Source organism: Pseudophryne corroboree, chromosome 6, assembly GCF_028390025.1.
Source record: "Pseudophryne corroboree isolate aPseCor3 chromosome 6, aPseCor3.hap2, whole genome shotgun sequence".
NCBI lineage: Eukaryota > Metazoa > Chordata > Amphibia > Anura > Myobatrachidae > Pseudophryne > Pseudophryne corroboree.
In genome coordinates this window covers 136,100,749-136,119,115 of record NC_086449.1, presented here as the reverse complement: position 1 = coordinate 136,119,115, position 18,367 = coordinate 136,100,749, and the positions used below count along the sequence as shown (strand labels likewise).

General features: G+C 48.2%; 1 protein-coding gene across 2 annotated transcripts in view; it reads left to right on the top strand.

Moving 5' to 3' along the window:
* R3HCC1 (R3H domain and coiled-coil containing 1) overlaps positions 1-18,367 on the top strand; it is a 177,735-nt gene that overhangs the window by 106,821 nt on the left and 52,547 nt on the right. For both annotated transcript variants that reach the window (XM_063931878.1, XM_063931877.1), the window contains exons 4-6: positions 11,082-12,699; positions 14,047-14,219; positions 14,488-14,558. In XM_063931878.1, coding sequence (XP_063787948.1) covers positions 11,082-12,699; positions 14,047-14,219; positions 14,488-14,558 — 1,862 coding nt within the window. The remainder of the gene's footprint in view (positions 1-11,081; positions 12,700-14,046; positions 14,220-14,487; positions 14,559-18,367) is intronic.

Here is an 18,367-nt window from a genome sequence, read left to right as displayed (position 1 = left end):
AGCAGGCACGACCTCCACCCGGGAGAGTGGGGACTTCATCAGGAAGTCTTCGCACAGATTGCAAGTCGGTGGGAACTGCCACAGGTGGACATGATGGCATCCCGCCTCAACAAAAAACTACAGAGGTATTGCGCCAGGTCAAGAGACCCTCAGGCGATAGCTGTAGACGCCCTGGTGGCACCGTGGGTGTTCCAGTCGGTCTATGTATTTCCTCCTCTTCATCTCATACCAAAGGTGCTGAGAATCATAAGAAAAAGAGGAGTGAGAACAATACTCATTGTTCCGGATTGGCCACGAAGGACTTGGTATCCAGATCTGCAAGAAATGCTCACAGAGGACCCGTGGCCTCTTCCTCTAAGACGGGACTTGTTGCAACAGGGGCCCTGTCTGTTCCAAGACTTACCGCGGCTGCGTTTGACGTCATGGCGGTTGAACGCCGGATCCTAGCAGAGAGAGGCATTCTGGATGAGGTCATTCCTACGCTGATAAAGGCTAGGAAGGACGTGACAGCTCAACATTATCACCGTATATGGCGAAAATATGTTGCTTGGTGTGAGGCCAGGAATGCCCCTACGGAGGAATTCAAGCTGGGCCATTTCCTTCACTTCCTACAGTCGGGAGTGACTTTGGGCCTAAAATTGGGTTCCATTAAGGTCCAGATTTCGGCCCTATCCATTTTCTTTCAAAAAGAGCTGGCTTCTCTACCTGAAGTTCAGACGTTTGTAAAGGGAGTGCTGCATATTCAGCCCCCTTTTGTGCCTCCAGTGGCACCTTGGGATCTTAACGTGGTGTTGAGTTTCCTGAAATCCCACTGGTTTGAACCACTCAAAATGGTGGAATTGAAATGTCTCACGTGGAAGGTGGTCATGCTACTAGCCTTGGCTTCGGCTAGGCGTGTGTCAGAATTGGCGGCTTTGTCACATAAAAGCCCCTATCTGGTTTTCCATGCGGATAGAGCAGAATTGCGGACCCGTCCACAATTCCTGCCGAAAGTGGTTTCATCCTTTCATATAAACCAACCTATTGTGGTGCCTGTGGCTACTACTGACTTGGAGGATTCCGAATTGCTTGATGTGGTCAGGGCTTTGAAGGTTCATGTAGCCAGAACGGCTAGGGTCAGGAAAACAGAGGCTTTGTTTATCCTGTATGCTTCCAACAAGCTTGATGCTCCTGCTTCAAAGCAGACTATTGCTCGCTGGATCTGTAACACGATTCAGCAGGCTCATTCTGCGGCTGGCTTGCCGCTGCCAAAATCAGTTAAGGCCCATTCCATTAAGAAGGTGGGTTCTTCTTGGGCGGCTGCCCGAGGGGTCTCGGCATTACAGCAATGCCGAGCGGCTACTTGGTCAGGTTCAAACACTTTTGCAAAGTTCTACAAGTTTGATACCCTGGCTGAGGAGGACCTTGTGTTTGCTCAATCGGTGCTGCAGAGTCATCCGCACTCTCCTGCCCGTTTGGGAGCTTTGGTATAATCCCCATTGTCCTACGGAGTCCCCAGCATCCACTAGGATTGTTAGAGAAAATTAGATTTTACTTACCGGTAAATCTATTTCTCGTAGTCCGTAGTGGATGCTGGGCACCCGTCCCAAGTGTGGACTTCTTCTGCAATACTTGTATATAGTTATTGCTGCAATAAGGGTTATGTTATGGTTGCATCAGGGTTGAACTGATGCTCTGTTGTTGTTCATACTGTTGACTGGGTAAGTTCATCACAAGTTATACGGTGTGGCTGGTATGAAACTTGCCCTGGATTACCAAAATCCTTTGCTTGTACTGTCAGCTCTTCCGGGCACAGTCTGGGGGGGGGACATGGAGGGAGGAGCCAGGGCACACCAGAATCTAAATTCTTTCTTGGAGTGCCCATGTCTCCTGCGGAGCCCGTCTATCCCCATGATCCTTACGGAGTCCCCAGCATCCACTACGGACTACGAGAAATAGATTTTATTTTAAAGAAGTTCAAGATAGAGTCCCTGCATGCAGTGATTGCGGGCCTGGAAGAATGGGAATTTATGGTCTCCTTGGATATCAAGGACGCCTATCTCCATATTCCGATTTGGCCTCCTCCAGGTGTACCTGCGGTTTGCACTGCTGGATGATCAATTCCAGGCACTATCCTTCGGTCTGTCAACAGCCCCGAGGGTATTCACGAAGGTGATGGCGGAGATGATTCTTCAACTCCGGATCCAAGGGATCCATTTGGTGCCTTATCTAGACCATCTTCTGATAAAGGCAAGATCCAGGGAACTTTTGTTGCTCCATATCGACCGCACCATCCCTCTTCTGTCCGACCATGGGTGGATCCTCAACTTACAGAAGTCCCACCTGGCGCAACTCAAAGGCTCCTGTTCCTGGGGATTTTGCTGGACACTGTGGCACAGAAGGTGTTTTTACCAGAGGACAAGGCGACAACACTTCAGGAGATGGTCCGCATGGTGCTCCGCCCATCTCTGCATAAGATTGTTGGGGAAGATGGTTGCCTCCTACGAGACAATCCAGTATGGGAGGTTCCTTGCCAGAACGTTTCAGTTGGATCTCCTGAGCAAGTGGTCCGGATCACATCTCCAGATGCACCGGATGATTTGGCTGTCACCTCAGGCCAGGATTTTCCTCCTGTGGTGACTTCAGTGCTCCAATCTCCTGGAGGGCAGAAGTTTCTGGATTCAGGATTGGATCCTCCTCACGACAGATGCGAGGATGGGGAGCTGTCACTCAAGGGGCGCAGTTCCAGGGCAGGTGGTCATCCTACGAAAGCCTCCTTCTAATCAACATTCTGGAACTTCGGGCGATCTACAGTACTCTGCTTCAGGCATCTCCTCTGCTCAAGAAACAAGCGATCCAGGTATAGTCAGACAACGCCACGGCGGTGGCATATATCAATCAACAAGGAGGGACAAAAAGCAGAGCCTGCATCTGAGAGGTGTCAAAGATACTCCTCTGCGCGGAAAGAAATGCAAGAGCCATGTCAGCAATCTTCATTCCGGGTGTGGCCAACTGGGAGGCGGATTTCCTGAGTCGTCACGATCTCCACCCGGGGAGATTATCGACCGGTGGGGTTGCCCACGAATAGACATGATGGCTTCTCGTCTCAACAGGAAACTTACCTGGTATTGCTCACGGACCAGGGACCCTCAGGCGAGAGCAGTGGATGCACTGGCATTGCCTTGGCCGTACCGGCTGGTATACCGGTTTCCTCCGATCCCATTGCTCCCAGGGGTGCTAAAGCGGATCAGGAATCAAGGTGTCCAGGCAATTCTAATTGCACCGGATTGGCCTCGGACGGCGTGGTACGCGGATCTTCTGGACATGTCCGTCGAAGACCCTTGGCCTGTACAACTCAGAAGAGATCTTCTATAACCAGGACCGTCGTCTACCCGGACTTATGCCGTCTTCGCTTGATGGCATGGAGGTTGAGCGGAACATCCTAGCTCACAAGGGCCTTTACAAAAAGGTTATTGCAACCATGGTTCAGGCCAGGAAACCTGTGATGTCAAAACACTATCATCATATCTGGAGGAGATATGTCTCTTGGTGCGAGGAACGCACGTATCCGCCTGCAGAGTTTCACTTGGGACGTTTCCTTTGTTTTCTGCAGGCTGGTGTGGATAAGGGCTTACGTCTGGGTTCCATTAAGGTCCAGATTTCAGCTCTCTCCATTTTCTTTCAGAAGAAATTGGCAGTGTTGCCAGAAGTTCAGACCTTCTTGCAAGAGGTACTCCACATACAACCTCCTTTTGTGCCGCCTACGGCACCCAGGGATTGGGATGTAGTGTTGAAATTTCTGTAGTCCTCCTGGTTTGATCCTCTGATGACGGTAGAAGACAAGTACCTCACGTGGAAAACGGTGATGTTACTGGCCCTGGCTTCTGCTCGACGTGTTTCAGAATTAGAGGCCTTATCGTGTAAAAGTCCATACTTGGTCTTTTACGAGGACAGAGCGGAGCTCCAGACTAGACAGCAGTTCCTGCCAAAGGTTGTCTCCGCGTTTCATCTGAATTAACCTATTGTGGTTCCGTCCAGTTCTGACACTTCTGCTTCTCCTGAGGCATTGGATGCTGTGCGTGCCTTGAAGATCTATGTTAAGCGTACAGCTCGGATCAGAAAGACCGATTCCTTGTTCGTGCTCTATGATGCTCAGAAGAAGGGTTGCCCTGCTTCAAAGCAGTCCATTGCTCATTGGATTAGGCATACTATCCAACAGGCCTATGTGTCGGCAGCCTTACCTGTTCCTAAGTCTCTAAAGGCCCACTCTACAAGATCAGTGGGCTCTTCCTGGGCGGCTGCCCGTGGAGTCTCAGCCTTGCAACAAAGCCCAGCTGCTACCTGGTCTGGGAAGAACACCGTTGTGAAGTTCTACAGGTTTGATACCCTGGCCAAAGAGGATTCCCAGTTTGGGCAGGCGGTGCTGCAGCAGTCTCCGCACGTCCGTCCCCCCCGTTCTAGAAGCTTTGGGACGTCCCCATCATACTAATTTCCCCCAATATCCCTTATGGATGCTAGAGAAAATAGGATTTTAATACAGACCGGTAAATCCTTTTTTCGTAGTCCATAAGGGATATCGGGCGCCCGCCTCAGTGCGTTGACTTTTCTGCAGGATCTTGTTCTATAGTTACCTGTTAAGTTGTTGCTGTTGTTGTTACCAGCCGTTGCTGGTTGTTATATGCTTATGGTGTGCTGGTGTTTAAATCTCACCACCCTTTGTTATCATGTTCTTTCTCTCATGTATGTCCTTTCTCCTTTGGGCACTGTTTTACCTATAACTGCCTGTGGGAGGGGGCATAGAGAGGAGCAGCCAGCACACCCAGTTGAAGAAATTTAAAGTGCATTGGCTCGTTTGGACCCCGTGTATACCCATTGTACTAGTTTCCCCCGATTATCCCTTATGGACTACGAGAAAACGATTTACCGGTAGGTATTAAAATCCTTTTTTTATGTGGGTTAAGGTTTATTAAGGACACCCAAGATAAGTCTTACAGTCCGCAAAGAATAGAAAAGAGAGATGCTCTCTGGTGGTGAGCCAGCACCACGTTCCTGGCGCTATTCACCAATTTAGTTCACAGCTGCGTATGTTTTGAGACTTGGTTAGAGTCTCTGGCACATAAGAATAGGTTAATGGTTAAAACACCGCGCTTCAGTCTATATATAGATACAGATTTGAGTGGCTGTGTGCCTGTCATAAAATGTCGGGAGACTTCAATTATAAAAAAGCATACATTTATTTTTAACACACAAAAATACAAAGATAATCACAATAAACAGACTAAAAATAACTGATCATATAGGACTTAATCACTGAATGTCCTGGGTATTTTGTAGTGATGAGCGGGTTCGGTTCCTCGGAAACCGAACCCCCCCGAACTTCACCCATTTTACACGGGTCCGAGGCATACTCGGATTCTCCCGTATGGCTCGGTTAACCCGAACGCTGTCGGATTCTCGCGAGATTCGGATTCTATATAAGCAGCCGTGCGTCGCCGCCATTTTCACTCGTGCATTGGAAATGTTAGGGAGAGGACGTGGCTGGCGTCCTCTCCGTTTATTAATCTAGATGCAAAAATATTTGTGCTTATTCCTTAATTGTGGGGACTGGGGAGCAGCTGTATTATATAGGAGGAGTACAGTGCAGAGTTTTGCTGACAGTGACCACCAGTATACGTTGTCTGCCTGAAAAACACTCCATATCTGTGCTCAGTGTGCTGCATATATCTGTGCTCACACTGCTTTATTGTGGGGACTGGGGACCACCAGTATATTATATAGGAGGAGTACAGTGCAGAGTTTTGCTGACCAGTGACCACCAGTATACGTTGTCTGCCTGAAAAACACTCCGTATCTGTGCTCAGTGTGCTGCATATATCTGTGCTCACACTGCTTAATTGTGGGGTCTGGGGAGCAGCTGTATTATATAGGAGGAGTACAGTGCAGAGTTTTGCTGACAGTGACCACCAGTATACGTTGTCTGCCTGAAAAACACTCCGTATCTGTGCTCAGTGTGCTGCATATATCTGTGCTCACACTGCTTAATTGTGGGGACTGGGGAGCAGCTGTATTATATAGGAGGAGTACAGTGCAGAGTTTTGCTGACAGTGACCACCAGTATACGTTGTCTGCCTGAAAAACACTCCATATCTGTGCTCAGTGTGCTGCATATATCTGTGCTCACACTGCTTTATTGTGGGGACTGGGGACCACCAGTATATTATATAGGAGGAGTACAGTGCAGAGTTTTGCTGACAGTGACCACCAGTATATATAGCAGTACGGTACGGAAGGCCACTGCTATACCTACCTCTGTGTCGTCAAGTATACTATCCATCCATACCTGTGGTGCATTTCAGTTGTGCGCAGTATATAAAGTAGTAGGCCATTGCTATTGATACTGGCATATAATTCCACACATTAAAAAATGGAGAACAAAAATGTGGAGGTTAAAATAGGGAAAGATCAAGATCCACTTCCACCTCGTGCTGAAGCTGCTGCCACTAGTCATGGCCGAGACGATGAAATGCCATCAACGTCTGCCAAGGCCGATGCCCAATGTCATAGTAGAGAGCATGTAAAATCCAAAAAACAAAAGTTCAGTAAAATTACCCAAAAATCAAAATTGAAAGCGTCTGATGAGAAATGTAAACTTGCCAATATGCCATTTACGACACGGAGTGGCAAGGAACGGCTGAGGCCCTGGCCTATGTTCATGGCTAGTGGTTCAGATTCACATGAGGATGGAAGCGCTCATCCTCTCGCTAGAAAAATGAAAAGACTTAAGCTGGCAAAAGCACAGCAAAGAACTGTGCGTTCTTCTAAATCACAAATCCCCAAGGAGAGTCCAATTGTGTCGGTTGCGATGCCTGACCTTCCCAACACTGGACGGGAAGAGCTTGCGCCTTCCACCATTTGCATGCCCCCCTGCAAGTGCTGGAAGGAGCACCCGCAGTCCAGTTCCTGATAGTCAAATTGAAGATGTCACTGTTGAAGTACACCAGGATGAGGATATGGATGTTGCTGGCGCTGGGGAGGAAATTGACAAGGAGGATTCTGATGGTGAGGTGGTTTGTTTAAATCAGGCACCCGGGGAGACACCTGTTGTCCGTGGGACAAATATGGCCATTGACATGCCTGGTCAGAATACAAAAAAAAATCACCTCTTCGGTGTGGAATTATTTCAACACAAATGCGGACAACAGGTGTCAAGCCGTGTGTTGCCTTTGTCAAGCTGTAATAAGTAGGGGAAAGGACGTTAACCACCTAGGAACATCCTCCCTTATACGTCACCTGGTCCGCATTCATCAGAAGTCAGTGGCAAGTTCAAAAACTTTGGATGACAGCGGAAGCAGTCCACTGACCACTAAATCCCTTCCTCTTGTAACCAAGCTCCTGCAAACCACACCACCAACTCCCTCAGTGTCAATTTCCACCTTACACAGGAAAGCCAATAGTCCTGCAGGACATGTCACTGTCAAGTCTGACGAGTCCTCTCCTGCCTGGGATTCCTCCGATGCATCCTTGAGTGTAACGCCTACTGCTGCTGGCGCTGCTGTTGTTGCTGCTGGGAGTCGATCGGCATCCCAGAGGGGAAGTCGGAAGACCACTTGTACTACTTCCAGTAAGCAATTGACTGTCCAACAGTCCTTTGCGAGGAAGATGAAATATCACAGCAGTCATCCTGCTGCAAAGCGTATAACTCAGGTCTTGTCAGCCTGGGTGGTGAGAAACGTGGTTCCGGTATCCACCGTTAATTCACAGGCAACTAGAGACTTGATTGAGGTACTGTGTCCCCGGTACCAAATACCATCTAGGTTCCATTTCTCTAGGCAGGCGATACCGAAAATGTACACAGACCTCAGAAAAAGAGTCACCAGTGTCCTAAAAAATGCAGTTGTACCCAATGTCCACTTAACCACGGACATGTGGACAAGTGGAGCAGGGCAGACTCAGGACTATATGACTGTGACAGCCTACTGGGTAGATGTATTGCCTCCCGCAGCAAGAACAGCAGCGGCGGCACCAGTAGCAGCATCTCGCAAATGCCAACTCGTTCCTAGGCAGGCTACGCTTTGTATCACCGCTTTCCATAAGAGGCACACAGCTGACAACCTCTTACGGAAACTGAGGAACATCATCGCAGAATGGCTTACCCCAATTGGACTCTCCTGGGGATTTGTGACATCGGACAACGCCACCAATATTGTGCGTGCATTACATCTGGGCAAATTCCAGCACGTCCCATGTTTTGCACATACATTGAATTTGGTGGTGCAGAATTATTTAAAAAAACGACAGGGGCGTGCAAGAGATGCTGTCGGTGGCCCGAAGAATTGCGGGCCACTTTCGGCATTCAGCCACCGCGTGCCGAAGACTGGAGCACCAGCAAATACTCCTGAACCTGCCCTGCCATCATCTGAAGCAAGAGGTGGTAACGAGGTGGAATTCAACCCTCTATATGCTTCAGAGGATGGAGGAGCAGCAACAGGCCATTCAAGCCTATACATCTGCCCACGATATAGGCAAAGGAGGGGGAATGCACCTGACTCAAGCGCAGTGGAGAATGATTTTAACGTTGTGCAAGGTTCTGCAACCCTTTGAACTTGCCACACGTGAAGTCAGTTCAGACACTGCCAGCCTGAGTCAGGTCATTCCCCTCATCAGGCTTTTGCAGAAGAAGCTGGAGACATTGAAGGAGGAGCTAAAACCGAGCAATTCCGCTAGGCATGTGGGACTTGTGGATGGAGCCCTTAATTCGCTAAACCAGGATTCACGGGTGGTCAATCTGTTGAAATCAGAGCACTAAATTTTGGCCACCGTGCTCGATCCTAGATTTAAAACCTACGTTGTACCTCTCTTTTCGGCAGACACAAGTCTGCAGAGGTTCAAAGACCTGCTGGTGAGAAAATTGTCAAGTCAAGCGGAACGTGACCCGTCAACAGCTCCTCCTTCACATTCTCCCGCAACTGGAGGTGCGAGGAAAAGGCTAAGAATTCCGAGCCCACCCGCTGGCGGTGATGCAGGGCAGTCTGGAGCGAGTGCTGACATCTGGTCTGGACTGAAGGACCTGCCAACGATTACTGACATGTCGTCTACTGTCACTGCATATGATTCTCTCACCATTGAAAGAATGGTGGAGGATTATATGAGTGACCGCATCCAAGTAGGCACGTCAGACAGTCCGTACGTATACTGGCAGGAAAAAGAGGCAATTTGGAGGCCCTTGCACAAACTGGCTTTATTCTACCTAAGTTGCCCTCCCTCCAGTGTGTACTCCGAAAGAGTGTTTAGTGCAGCCGATCACCTTGTCAGTAATCGGCGTACGAGTTTACTTCCAGAAAATGTGGAGAAGATGATGTTCATCAAAATGAATTATAATCAATTCCTCCGTGGAGACATTCACCAGCAATTGCCTCCAGAAAGTACACAGGGACCTGAGATGGTGGATTTCAGTGGGGATGAATTAATAATCTGTGAGGAGGGGGATGTACACAGTGAAAGGGGTGAGGAATCGGAGGATGATGATGAGGTGGACATCTTGCCTCTGTAGTGCCAGTTTGTGCAAGCAGAGATTGATTGCTTCTTTTTTGGTGGGGGCCCAAACCAACCAGTCATTTCAGTCACAGTCGTGTGGCAGACCATGTCGCTGAAATGATGGGTTCGTTAAAGTGTGCATGTCCTGTTTATACAACATAAGGGTGGGTGGGAGGGCCCAGGGACAATTCCATCTTGCACCTCTTTTTTTCTTTCATTTTTCTTTGCATCGTGCTGTTTGGAGACAATTTTTTGGAAGTGCCATCCTGCCTGACACTGCAGTGCCACTCCTAGATGGGCCAGGTGTTTGTGTCGGCCACTTGTGTCGCTTAGCTTAGTCACACAGCGACCTTGGTGCGCCCCTTTTTTTCTTTGCATCATGTGCTGTTTGGGGACAATTTTTTTGAAGTGCCATCCTGCCTGACACTGCAGTGCCACTCCTAGATTGGCCAGGTGTTTGTATCGGCCACTTGTGTCGCTTAGCTTAGCCATCCAGCGACCTCAGTGCAAATTTTAGGACTAAAAATAATATTGTGAGGTGTGAGGTGTTCAGAATAGACTGAAAATGAGTGGAAATTATGGTTATTGAGGTTAATAATACTATGGGATCAAAATGACCCCCAAATTCTATGATTTAAGCTGTTTTTTGAGGGTTTTTTGTAAAAAACACCCGAATCCAAAACACACCCGAATCCGACAAAAAATTTTCAGGGAGGTTTTGCCAAAACGCGTCCGAAACCAAAACACAAAACCCGAAAAATTTCCGGTGCACATCACTAGTATTTTGCAGTATACAAATAGTTTGCAGGATCCTTCATATTTTCTAAAGATAAATATACAATGTAGCACTGAATAGTAGGTTGATACTCATAGTATCCTTTAGAGTTGTATAAAACGTTTGTTAAAAGTAAGTTCTTATTGAGACCAAGTACTTCACTGTATCCACAAAATGTTAACAGGTTTACTTAAGGCCAGTTTTATATGCCGTGGTCCCAGCTGTAATTAGACACAGTTCAATGAAAGCAACGAAAAGCTGCTGTAATAATCACCCACGAGCGGATGTAATGATCTTTCCACTAATATTGTACCTCCATTTCTCCTTTCCCGGTAGTGAGGCTGTTAGCGCTCATACAAAGTTAGTTCCGTTCAGTGGGGAGCCGGGTATTCTGCGCTGCTCATACAAGCAACAGTGGCGGAGATGAATTCCGTTCAGTGGGGAGCCAGGTATTTAGCGCTGCCCGTGCAAACCACAATGGCGGAGGTGAGTTGGAGCGCTTCCAATAGCTCCGCAATTGTGGGATTGTGCTGGACATTTTAACCAGCGTGTCTTCCGGTGCTAGTGTTACAGTGAAGTTACTTCCGTAAGTGTATCGACAACGTATTTCGTCCTACAATGCCCTGGGACTTTCTCAAGACAGTCAGACCAAAAAAGCTTGGTCTTCCGCACAAGACATAAGTGATAGGTATTGATTTAGTGGCGCTCACAGTGTGCACATTATATTTAAATAAGAATGATGTTGAAATCTATAGACAAACCTTACTCTTAACAATTAAAATGTAATTTGCAGGTTACCCGGACAGGAAGGAGAGTCCAGAGCCAGCGCTCATGATCAAAATCGTGGCTGGTTTCGACGTGGCTCCTCATACAATAAAAAATGGGAGACGGGCAGAGGAAGACAAAACTGGAAGCAGCGGAAGAATGGGAGACCAGACAGAGCATTTTACGAAGCTCGAGGGAAACCTTGGAGGACAGGCCAGGAGGAGCACAGAAGTCATGTCATGGGAAGAGGAGAGGAGGAAGTTGGAGAGTCGGAAGGGAGGGAGTGGCAGAGGAGGAGAGTACCAAAGAAGTATGGTGCAGGGCATTTGGATAATGATAAAAGAAAAGCACAGGGTCTTCAGCAACAGAAAATTGCAGGGGAATTCGATGAAGCGGAGATGGGAGCAGATGAAATGAATGTGCCACAGGGAAGGGAAGAAGGCCAGAATGTGCCTGTACGGTACCCAGAGAGCCAAGTAGTGCCAGCTGTGATAAAAAAGGGCCAACATATGCAGGAGGGAAAGTGTGAGACAAAGAAGAGAGCTGACACTGTGGATGAGGCCATGGAGCTAGTGGAGGACCAAGAGGTGCCAGAGAATAGAGATTGTAAAGCTCAAGAAGGTGCTCAGGAGAAATCACAGTGCCAGGCAGAAACTGTAGAGATAGAAGAGGGTCTGAATGTGTTGGAGATCAGAGAAGAATATCATAATGAAACTGAGAAGTTATTAGAGGACCAAGAAGTATTGGATAAGAAAGGAAGTGGCCAAGATGTGTCTGAGGACAGGGCAGCGAGCCAGGATGTGTCTGAGGACAGGGCAGCGGGCCAGGATGTGTCTGAGGACAGGGCAGCGGGCCAGGATGTGTCTGAGGACAGGGCAGCGGGCCAGGATGTGTCTGAGGACAGGGCAGTAATCCAGGATGTGTCTGAGGACAGGGCAGTGCCAGAGGACAGGGAAGTGGGAGACAAAATGCCAGAGGACAAAGACATGGGCCAGGAAGTACCAGACGGCAGCTCAGGGCACCAGGTGGAACCAGTAAAGATATCTGAAAAACTGGAGAAGGCAAAAACTGTTTTACAGAGTGAGAGACAGATGGGAGAAGTTCTGGATGAAACAGGAACAGAACATGGAGAGTCTTGTGAATATCAAATAAATACAATTCTTAATGTGGTTGATCATCGTACCAAAGGGCTCTTGCAGGGAGGGGACCTAGTGGAATGTAAGGAAGAGGAGACTTGTTTACCTTTGATGGAGGAGCCCATGAACAAGGATGAAAAGAGGGAGGACACAGCAGAGTCAGTACAGCATGGAAAACTAGATCTAGAGAAGGGAACAGCTTCAGATTTCTATGACATTATGAGTAAGGGACTAAATATGGCAAGGGATGAAGAGAAAATACAGGTGCTTTTAGAAGTGGGTGAAGAAGATAAGACCAATAAGGAGGAGAACCCACCACTAGAGACCAGAGAGACATTAACAGAGCACGGCACTGCAGAGATGTCAGAGTCTCACATAAAGCCAGAGAAAGGAGAGCATACCATGACAGAAGTGCCCTTAACAAGCATCCATCACCAGGGAGCAGCAGTGGTGGAGCCAGAGCACAGTGCTGCTGACCACCAGAAGATACTGGAGCAAATCATGTCTGAGGTGAGAGCAATGTTACTCGCATTGAGCAGTTACCTGACGATGGGCTGCATGCACACAGGATATAGCGGTGAAGGGGTATGTAAGGAGAAGGAGATGTAAAGGGCAGTTGCCAGACGTTGTATAATATATTGGCTTTGGATATGCTGGAAAGGGCAGAGAGCAGAAATGATGAGGTAGAGGTAATATGGGATGACCCCCAATAGATGACAGAGGAAGTCCCCATGACACGCAGCGGGTTTGGTGGTTCACTGTGCTAGCCACTGGTTCTATTCCCACACTATGGGTGTCGTGGCTAGTCAGTGTTCGGGATCCCGGCGTCGGTATTGTGACCGCCGGTCACATAACCGCATCCCGTTACAGGCTGTGTTTAAAAAATGAGAGATAGGAGCGGATTGGCTGGTACTTTATCTCTTTCCACTTTATCTCTCTCCAAAGCTTTGTACGTCTGCCCTGCAGAGTATTATACCACTGGGTTGCAGATCTCTGGGTTTGAATGTGCCTTTCTAGCTGTTTAAAATCCTGGTGTATTAAGTAGTGATGAGCGGATTCGGTTTTACTCGGTTCTCAAAACCGAATCTTATTGGCTCACTGATGTCACGTGTTTTGGATAGCCAATAAGATTCGGTTTTGAGAACCGAGTAAAACCGAGTAAAACCGAATCCGCTCATCACTAGTATTAAGGTGGATTGATATGGCTGACTGGCGCATGTAGGGTTATTATTGCTATCCCAGGCTCTTTTTAATATGAGGAACTCATTAAATAAAAAACCTAAACTTGCATTTATATTTAGTAGTCCTTTTAATGCTGTCGAGCAATGTGGTGTTCTGTAACTTGATATAGAACTATATGGATGACACTCTAAGCTTAATAGTGCCACCTTGTGGTAAGATGAGGGAAATTCAGGAGGATATGGTTCTATAATTTCATGCAAAATCCAGTATTATTATTATTATTATTATTATTATTATTGTCCTTTATATGGCGCCACAAGGAATCCGCAGCACCCAATTACAGCGTACATACAGGAAGACAGTGACTTACAGTTGAAGACAATATAGGACAAGTACAGGGTAAATATAACTACACCAGCAGATGACACTGAGTATCAGGTGGCAGAAAACCGCGGGATTTGGGGCAGTTGAAGATTATTAAAGTAAGAAAAGGATAAACACATGAGGGAAGAGGGCCCTGCTCGTGAGAGCTTACATTCTAAAGGGGAGGGAATATGTACAATATGACACCAGTGCAGGAGTTCTAAGTCTTTGCTGTGCGCTGTTCTGCTCTGCATACTGTGCAAGTTCTCACTGCTTTTTACATATAAAACCCATGTGTCTGCTTCCCGTCAGATCGGCGCCCACGTCTGTGAGAAGGACATCCACATCCAGCCTCTGCTGGGAGACTTCTCAGAGTTTACAGAAACGCAGGTGGATCGGGGGAGATTTGGGCACATTATTGAGGTGTATGGCTTCTCTGCTGAGCTGCGCACTGAAGATCTGATCGAGCCGTTTACAGAGTACAGGTAATAAGGGTTACTAAGGGAGTGACTGCTGGAGCATGCTAAGCGTTGTAGCTAATAGGTGACCACTAATAACATGAACATGGAATGTATACATAGTACTGGAATAGCTGTAGGACAACAGTCTGTGGTCGTTGTTACAGGCTGATGTCCTAGAAGATGGTGTATAGGAATAATACTGAACTGCATTGTCTTTTCATATAACCAGTGTCTTTAAATGTAGCTGAGAGAGGAGTAAACGGATTGACCAGTTTTATTTTGTTCCCCTCAGAGATAAAGGCTTCCAGCTGAAGTGGGTGGATGAGTCTCATGCCCTGGGAATATTTTCCAGCCCAGAGGACGGTAAGGTGTCACTGAGATGATAATGCTGCTGATATTACTGCTCTTTGCGGATAGTTTTATTAGCTTTTGCCAAATATGTATGATTATAGGTAGAACTACAGAAGAGGGCAACTTGCATTGCTTGTCTGTCTTCTCCCTATCTTGTGGGTAAACTATAAAGAGCCCACGACCCTTGAGCATGTCTTATTGATGTACTAGTGGATTTCTGCCTCTACTAAAAAGGACCCTTGGAATAAGGCCTGGCTCGGTTCTCTCTGTGGGCTGAGGTGCAGGTTTCTGTTAGGGTAGTATACAGATTCCCCAGCACCAGCTAGTGCTGCATCCAGATGTTAATGTGTCTTTCTCGAACGTCCTAGGAGATACTGGGATAGTCTTAGTACCATGGGGTATAGATGGGTCCTATTGGAGGCTTGGCAGTTTAAATCTATAGGGCTGAAACACACGCGCCGGCTTTTACCGGCTGGAAAAAAAAACAATGTGTGTGAAAGCTCCTCTTCACACACACGGTCCACTGCCCACAAAGACGGCCCGGCAGCCGGAACTTCCAGTGGATCTTTCCGGCTGCAACCCGGCAGCCGTGCCGTGGCCGTGCAGTGTGAAAGGCCCCTACCCCTCACACTGATAACTACAATACCGGCACGGTAAAAAGCCATCCGGCTTTTTCCCGGCCGTGTCTAATGCTGCGCATGCACACAGCATCACACACGGCTCAAAGCCATTGTGTGTGAAAGACTCTGCCGGATGGAAAAAAGCCGTACGAAGTTTGTCCGGCATTTCTCTGACGTCCTAAGTGGATGCTGGGGACTCCGTCAGGACCATGGGGATTAGCGGCTCCGCAGGAGACAGGGCACAAAAGTAAAAGCTTTAGGATCAGGTGGTGTGCACTGGCTCCTCCCCCTATGACCCTCCTCCAAGCCTCAGTTAGATTTTTGTGCCCGGCCGAGAAGGGTGCAATCTAGGTGGCTCTCCTAAAGAGCTGCTTAGAGTAAAAGTTTTTTAGGTTTTTTATTTTCAGTGAGTCCTGCTGGCAACAGGCTCACTGCTACGAGGGACTTAGGGGAGAGAAGTGAACTCACCTGCGTGCAGGATGGATTGGCTTCTTAGGCTACTGGACACCATTAGCTCCAGAGGGAGTCGGAACACAGGTCTCACCCTGGGGTTCGTCCCGGAGCCGCGCCGCCGACCTCCCTTGCAGATGCCGAAAAGTGAAGGTCCAGAAACGGCGGCAGAAGACTCTTCAGTCTTCATAAGGTAGCGCACAGCACTGCAGCTGTGCGCCATTGTTGTCAGCACACTTCATAGCAGCGGTCACTGAGGGTGCAGGGCGCTGGGGGGGGGCGCCCTGGGCAGCAATGATAGTACCTTATTCTGGCTAAAAATACATCACATATAGCCCCTGGGGGCTATATGGATGTATTTAACCCCTGCCAGGTCTCAGAAAAACGGGAGAAGAAGCCCGCCGAAAAGGGGGCGGGGCCTATTCTCCTCAGCACACAGCGCCATTTTCCCTCACAGAAATGCTGGTGGGAAGGCTCCCAGGCTCTCCCCTGCACTGCACTACAGAAACAGGGTTAAATCAGAGAGGGGGGGCACTTATTTGGCGATATGTATATATATATTAAAATGCTATAAGGGAAAAACACTTATATAAAGGTTGTCCCTGTATATTTATAGCGTTTTTGGTGTGTGCTGGCAAACTCTCCCTCTGTCTCCCCAAAGGGCTAGTGGGGTCCTGTCCTCTATCAGAGCATTCCCTGTGTGTGTGCTGTGTCGGTACGTGTGTGTCGACATGTATGAGGACGATGTTGGTGAGGAGGCGGAGCAATTGCCTGAAATGGTGATGTCACTCTCTAGGGAGTCGACACCGGAATGGATGGCTTATTTAAGGAATTACGTGATAATGCAACACGCTGCAAGGTCGGTTGACGACATGAGACGGCCGGCAAACAAATTAGTACCTGTCCAGGTGTCTCAAACACCGTCAGGGGCTGTAAAACGCTCATTTACCTCAGTCGGTCGACACAGACACGGACACTGACTCCAGTGTCGACGGTGAAGAAACAAACGTATTTTCCTTTAGGGCCACACGTTACATGTTAAGGGCAATGAAGGAGGTGTTACATATTTCTGATACTACAAGTACCACAAGAAGGGTATTATGTGGGGTGTGAAAAAACTACCTGTAGTTTTTCCTGAATCAGATAAATTAAATGAAGTGTGTGATGATGCGTGGGTTTCCCCCGATAGAAAATTATTGGAGGTATACCCTTTCCCGCCAGAAGTTAGGGCGCGTTGGGAAACACCCTTTAGGGTGGATAAGGCGCTCACACGCTTATCAAAACAAGTGGCGGTACCGTCTCCAGATAGGGCCGCCCTCAAGGAGCCAGCTGAGAGGCTGGAAAATATCCTAAAAAGGTATATACACACATACTGGTGTTATACTGCGACCAGCGATCGCCTCAGCCTGGATGTGCAGCGCTGGGGTGGCTTGGTCGGATTCCCTGACTGAAAATATTGATACCCTTGACAGGGACAGTATTTTATTGACTATAGAGCATTTAAAGGATGCATTTCTATATATGCGAGATGCACAGAGGGATATTTGCACTCTGGCATCAAGAGTAAGTGCGATGTCCATATCTGCCAGAAGATGTTTATGGACACGACAGTGGTCAGGTGATGCAGATTCCAAACGGCACATGGAAGTATTGCCGTATAAAGGGGAGGAGTTATTTGGGGTCGGTCCATCGGACCTGGTGGCCTCGGCAACAGCTGGAAAATCCACCTTTTTTACCCCAAATCACATCTCAGCAGAAAAAGACACCGTCTTTTCAGCCTCAGTCCTTTCGTCCCCATAAGGGCAAGCGGGCAAAAGGCCAGTCATATCTGCCCAGGGATAGAGGAAAGGGAAGAAGACTGCAGCAGGCAGCCCATTCCCAAGAACAGAAGCCCTCCACAGCTTCTGCCAAGTCCTCAGCATGACGCTGGGGCCGTACAAGCGGACTCAAGTGCGGTGGGGGGTCGTCTCAAGAGTTTCAGCGCGTAGTGGGCTCACTCGCAAGTGGACCCCTGGATCCTACAAGTAGTATCCCAGGGGTACAGACTGGAGATTCGAGACGTCTCCCCCTCGCAGGCTCCTGATGTCTGCTTTACCAACGTCTTCCTCCGACAGGGAGGCAGTATTGGAAACAATTCACAAGCTGTATTCCCAGCAGGTGATAATCAAAGTACCCCTCCTACAACAAGGAAAGGGGTATTATTCCACACTATATTGTGGTACTGAAGCCAGACGGCTCGGTGAGACCTATTCTAAATGGGAAATCTTTGAACACTTACATACAAAGGTTCAAATCAAGATGGAGTCACTCAGAGCAGTGATAGCGAACCAGGAAGAAGGGGACTATATGGTGTCCCTGGACATCAAGGATGCTTACCTCCATGTCCCAAATTGCCCTTCTCACCAAGGGTACCTCAGGTTCGTGGTACGGAACTGTCACTATCAGTTTCAGACGCTGCCGTTTGGATTGTCCACGGCACCCCGGGTCTTTACCAAAGTAATGGCCGAAATGATGATTCTTCTTCAAAGAAAAGGCGTCTTAATTATCCCTTACTTGGACGATCTCCTGATAAGGGCAAGGTCCAGAGAACAGTTGGAAGTCGGAGTAGCACTATCTCAAGTAGTTCTACGACAGCACGGGTGGATTCTAAATATCCAAAATCGCAGTCGTTTCCGACGACACGTCTGCTGTTCCTAGGGATGGTTCTGGACACAGTCCAGAAAAAGGTGTTTCTCCCGGAGGAGAAAGCCA